The sequence below is a fragment of the Rutidosis leptorrhynchoides genome, chromosome 3, assembly GCF_046630445.1.
Source record: "Rutidosis leptorrhynchoides isolate AG116_Rl617_1_P2 chromosome 3, CSIRO_AGI_Rlap_v1, whole genome shotgun sequence".
Taxonomy (NCBI): Eukaryota; Viridiplantae; Streptophyta; class Magnoliopsida; order Asterales; family Asteraceae; genus Rutidosis; species Rutidosis leptorrhynchoides.
Genome location: NC_092335.1, coordinates 103,942,743 through 103,949,079, shown reverse-complemented (window position 1 = coordinate 103,949,079; position 6,337 = coordinate 103,942,743). Strand labels below are relative to the sequence as shown.

Here is a 6,337-nt window from a genome sequence, read left to right as displayed (position 1 = left end):
TTTTTTTCCCCTGATTTTTATAAAATGCATATCAGGTTCTATAAACACATCATAGCTTGATAATTCACAGAACAAATAAGGTAATTTTATAATTTATGAATTTAAGTGGTAGACAAAATTGAAGAGACACGGTTATATATTGTACATCAGTTGAAATGAAAAAGATGGAGAATCTAGTACTATTGCTACTGTCAACTTTTTGGCTTGTTTTGTAAAGTGGCTTTACAACTTAAGTGATGACTAAAAGTTTCAAAAAAATTTTCTTTCAAATGCAGAGCAGTATATATCTTATTTCTGAAAGTATAAAAAAGAAATTGTAGTGTTAAAAAATTTATGTTCTGGTCAAAAGTTGAAATGACAATAACAGGAGTTTCTTAAATTATGGTGTATTTATTTAACTCTTAATTGAATGATTCATCACGTTTGTTTCTGACTTTTGAATGACATATCATGCTGAATATGAAAGTCTCCTAACCATTAAGCATTTAAATTTTCTGTAATATTCTCCTCAATTCATACCAAAACACTTAGATAACAAGTATATTAAAAAAAATTACTCATTTAACACGTTAATAAGGTAATTTCACCCGATTCATATCGTTTATTTAAAATGATTATCAAAAGTTTTTTTCATTCAGAATCAAGTTTATTCAAAGACTTTAAATTATTCAGATTGTGTAACATTCAACGCTAAATCATTCAGTTTTATCAAAACTAACCTTACTCAAGTTTGTATTTATTTGTGTGAACCAGTCTACTATTTGTAGCTTTCATGTCCAATTTTTGTATACCACGTGTTAAAATGACATACTACTTCACATTTTAACGCTGTTTTTTGCACCTACAAAATTCATCATTTTTCACGGCGCAATGATATAAAAAATCAAGAAATGTTTTCAAAAATTTATCCGTTAGCTATTTACCATTAAATTGTTTTTTGGGCAAAAAAAATTATCATAAAACAAAGGAGGAAATCGTTCATCAAAAAGATGGAAGGAACCTAAATACATCCAAAAGTTGATATGGCCATTCGGTTGTTATACTAACAAAAGACCTACAAATCAAAAGATTTAGACCGAATGGCATAATGGACCGGAATTGTGTTCCCAACATAATATTGGTGACCGTAACATAGCATAAACGTGGAGGCCCATAAGACAACCTTAAGTTTGATGTGTCGCACAATTGAGGCTAAACAAGTGTATCTTCCGCCGAAGAAGAAGCCGTTTCTCGCAAGCCAAATAGCTCAAAGAGTAGCCGGGTCAATCAACTTCCAAAACTTCTTATTGTCGATACCGATTTCAAAATACCAATCGGTTGAAAAAATTGCCTACCGACTTTGGGATCACTCATCTTATATTCCACCATTAAAAAAGATCCGTCAAAAAACTACCGTTAAGTTGTTTGTCTGTCAATTATCCAATAGTAAATAGTTAATTAATCTTTTATTTTAATGATGATGATGAGTTCTTTACCTTAATTAATTTTCTCTTGATCCTGTACACATCGTTATAACAAGGGTTAATGTAATTCTTTCGAAAATATTTCGTGGGACCTTTGAAAGTGCCAAACACACTTTCCCGGAACCCATCAATATATAATAGTACAAAATATTGTTGGTAGATTACACCGACTTACGATTAGGACATGGCTCCTCGAGTTTGAGAAAAAATAATAAATAAAATAAAAAAAGTCAGTTTGTAATAGATTACACTGACTTACGGGTGTTTGTCTTATTACGGTTTCAAATCACGGGTATTTGATTATTACGTTTTCAAATCGTAAATAATCAGTTTATAGTATTTGGTAAGTTAAATAAAAAAAAAAAAACAATTATTTGCGACTTGAGAAACACAAAACGTGAAAATAAAAAAGCAAATTACCCCTTACTGCAGCAAAACGTGATTATCAGATTAATGTGTTTTACTTGTTAATTTAACAAATAATCCGATTTACCAAACACTTATTTGACTTATTATTTGATTATTGCGTTGTCAAACAGTATAATCGAATCCAAACACTATTAATTTATAACACATTTTGATAGAACTGATCATTTGATTCTACTTAACTTAAACAGATAATCAATTTTCAAAACGCAAACCCAAACACCCACAATATAATCCTTTCTATTTATAACTTTTCAATAGTATTATTTTTCTATAAATTTTAAGTTGAAGGAGTAACATTTATGATTTTAAGAAAAGTAATACTGTAGAAGTGTTTACACGTTGACATTACTCAGTAATCAGCATGTTTTGCTAGTTGTACAGAACAGACTAAAGCAACATACAACTTTTGGGGAATGAAAGAAGCTCTATAGCATCATTGTTTTGGGTAAACAATTTGTAACTGTAACTGTAACTGTAACTGCCCAATGTACACATATAAACTCAAAATATAAATCCACATTTGCAATTTGCAGGGCAGTTCCTCACCAGTTAAGCTCTCTATATGCAAAGACAAACATAACCAAAAAAGTTGAATTTTTTTTAATGAAACAATTCATTGTGAAATTAAAACACCTGATGGATTCATTCAGGAAACTTTTCCACCATCATCGTTAGATCTAGCTCTTCATCGGAATCAATCACATCTTCATAGTCATAGTAGGGGTTAACCTGTGTGACAAAATAATGGTATCAAATTTTGCACCTTGACATTTTAGTTTCTCTACTAAATATTAGCTTATTAATAGGTTATACTCTTCATTTATTTTGTTTAAATGTTCATATGGATAACGAAAATAACGGATATTTGACTTTGACATATAGTAGTTGATTTAAATGTTTCTATTGATCAAATATTTCTATGATTATAAGAGTGATGTACTCTTCAATAAAGTTACCTTTAAGGAATTTTATCAAGTCAACGGCATCAATATCAATATATATGTAATGATAAACGGGTAATAGATGGGCATGGTTTACAAGAAATCACACAATTTGATGGTACATCTCAGATTATCGATTTTCTTTTCTTTTTTTTTTTTTTTTTGAATTTAGTCATATAAAAGAGGGAAAAGTAAAGGCTCGTACCTTGGGTCTTGGAGTGACTGCTTTAAAACTATGAAAGTTGGGGGTACTAAAATTAGGATATTCGAGGACAATGTATGCTCCTAAATTATTAAAACGCTCTTCCGTTGCCTGAAAAATGAAAATCACCAAATTATCAAAATAAAGAAAAAGCTACGAGTATTTTAAGCGTGAAAGCTGAGGGTAAGTCAAATGCATACGGAATATTACTTGTTGCGAGTACTAGTATGGGCTTTAGTTTCTAGGTGGCCTTCTCTGATTAGTATGGGCTTTAGTAGTACTAGTATGGGCTTTAGTACTAATTGGTTATATGAAACATTTAGGTTAGCTGGCCTTCTACATATGGGCTATAGATTCAAATCATTGGGCTCTCAGTGGCCAATTCAAACGCAATTACTTGTTAAAACATATGATGAACCTAATTAAGCATCAAGCATAATTAACTAGTGCCAATAATGAACATCATTTGCAGCATTAAGTAAATCAATACATATCAGCGGTGAAAACAAACCTGAAACTGTGGATAGTCTGGAGCACTAAAGATGGTGATGAGTTTCCCGGATGGTACGACATGATCTATAGTGTACCCTACATCCATTCCTCCCATATTAGACCGTTTTTTCCTTGCATCAGGACCTTCGTGAGATCTAATAATTAACTGCAAACACCGATTACAAAATTAACATGCAACTTGTCCTATATCCATCGTACAAAACAAAAGAAACTAGAATGAGATTTCATTTCGTAGTGTAGATCATTAGATTGTAGACATAACTCCCTCAACTTAAAGCAGTTCTAATTTCTAAATCACTTCTCACATGCAGAAAACATATGGCTAGACGTGGTTGTCCAGCTCAAAGCAATGGAGTAATTTTATTTTTATTTAGAATGCGTATGTGAAATAATTAGTCATAAATGCATACTTATATATTAAAAAAGCTCAAATCAGCCATATAAGAACTCGGCATTTAGAGGGAGCAGCAGAAAAGTTCATATAATGGAAAGGATAGTAATGCTACACAAAATCTATGTAGGAGACTGATCAGACTTTAAAGGTAATTACAAAAGTAATTTTACACATATACATTTATACATCAGCTTTAAATGTACTCCAATTCTTGATGCATAAAGAGGAATAAAAAAGAATATATAAACGAGGACAAGCTGATAGCAATCGAAATACTTGTGTTATAGTTAGAAGTACCTAAAACTTTTTTGAGCTAATGACTTAAAAGGGAACAAAAAAATCATGGTATTACCTTGAGACCGAATTTTTTTAAGAAATCTTCGGTGCAGTCCGGACCCCACAAAAGGCCGATACCTCTATCTTTGTTTGGAGAAAGACCGGGTTTCATCGACGGGTCAGACCACAAAACATCCCCGGGAATTAGATTTTCACCTTCCCATGGAGGATCAAGTACAGAGCGTCTAGCTTTTAATAATTCCTCCATAGAACCAAGAGATAAAGGAACCGGCTCTGGATTCAGTATAACTTTACGGCTCTTTTTCCCTTTAACTCGTTTTGGAGTAGCGGGTATGTTACGAAAAATCCCTCCGTGTGCGGTATAAACACGGCCCGCTATAATGGAAGCAAGAGGAAGTCCTTCAAAACATCCGAGACACTTGCGATACACATGCTTTCCATCCCTTTTATCACCATATTTAGCATACACTTCTTTTTCGAATCCATATTCCGACGTACAATACTTCGATTCATGATTCCCACGTAAAAGAAAAACTCTATGCGGCATATATACCTAGAAGAGAATCACGACATACGATATCAATATGAGAAATGAAGAATCTCAATCTGAAATATACATACTTTCTCAAAACAGAAAACACTCGAAGTTCTACATATTGTCACCAAAATTAAACATCAGCTTCATTTAATCGAACAAATAAGCACGGATGAACAAGGGATCTACCTAAAAATCATTAAGTTATTAACATTGAACAATTAATATTCACGTCTCAACTATTACGAACAAAAACATTTTAACATGTCATCTTATAATCATTATATATACCATAAAAAAGAAGTGATACAGCTACTAATTATCAGTTCATTAAACTAACCAAACAAATTGCACACATGACATCATTGAATCGGCTAAATTAAATCACATACATGATCATCCAAAAGTTAACTAACATACTTGATATATGTATTTTCATTTCCAATAAACCTTTTAATATCTCAATCTATATAACAAACAACAATGTAACACAATGTATATTAGTATTGTTGTAAGAAATTTAATCTCAAAATAAAAATTGAAACTTTACTTACTTTCCAAGCTAGTAAAACAAGAAAGGTTTCAAGGCCCCAAGCACCCCTATCAACATAATCGCCATTAAAAACATATAACCTATTTTCACAAGGGAATTTTGTTTCTTTCAACAAGAACAACACATCATGCAACTGGCCGTGCACATCACCAACAACCACAACGCTAGATCCCTCCACTTGATCGGGTTCAATTTTCACACAATTAGCTTCCTTATGTAAAATCTTTGATGCAGATAAAACAAGTGCATCGAAAACTTGCACCGGCAACACCGTCGGAAGCATTGACGGTGGGAGGTTCGATGATGACCAATTGAATGTATCCATTAGGGTTTTAACCCAATCAAGAGTCAATACACCACCCTCTGGCCATGAAATTGGGATCTGTGGTTGATTTTGTGATTCATCAGAAGACATGTCGGAGGAGGATGATGGCGATGGCGGCGGTGGTTCGCCGGCGGCGACGTCAGTTAAGGCGGATTCCGGTGCTATTGATTCAGATTCAGTAGAATCCAAAGGTTGCGATTGCATATTTTGGCTGATTAAGAAGTTGAAATTTTTTGGGGAATTGAAATTGAAATTGAAATTGTATACAGTGGATTGAAATTATTACGGCTTTATATGACAAGTAGCCAACTTAGAAATTTTATATTATTTTTTTCAGAATGGCCAGGTCATACAGTCCATAAAAGACCCGATTACTACTTTGCCCGACCCGATTTAATTGTATCGATAAAAACATTTGAACCCATGACTTCAAGAGTAGTTTAGTGGTTGAAAGTTGAAACTTCTAAAGTGAAGACTCAAGTACAATTCTGTCTACATGAAAGAGTTGTCCTGACTTATTTTTTTAATTTTTATTTTCTGATACACATAATTAGGAGTTGTCATAGTCTACTCCGTATTATTTAAAGTTTGTAACCACAACCCTTAAAAAAGAAAAAGAAAAAGAAAAAGAAAAAAAGAAGAAGAATTGTATATTTCAAATCGTCACATATTAATTCACATTTAA

At 32.6% G+C, this 6,337-nt stretch overlaps 1 protein-coding gene across 1 annotated transcript; it reads right to left on the bottom strand.

The window, feature by feature from the left end:
* Window positions 1-2,220: 2,220 nt before the first annotated feature.
* On the bottom strand, window positions 2,221-5,899 carry LOC139896604 (serine/threonine-protein phosphatase 7). The gene is made up of 5 exons (XM_071879247.1): window positions 5,329-5,899; window positions 4,295-4,792; window positions 3,547-3,693; window positions 3,039-3,146; window positions 2,221-2,621 (listed from the first exon to the last, which is right to left on the bottom strand). The coding sequence occupies exons 1-5, from the start codon at window positions 5,854-5,856 to the stop codon at window positions 2,535-2,537; spliced, it is 1,368 nt and encodes a 455-aa protein (XP_071735348.1). The 5' UTR covers window positions 5,857-5,899; the 3' UTR covers window positions 2,221-2,534.
* Window positions 5,900-6,337: the final 438 nt, after the last annotated feature.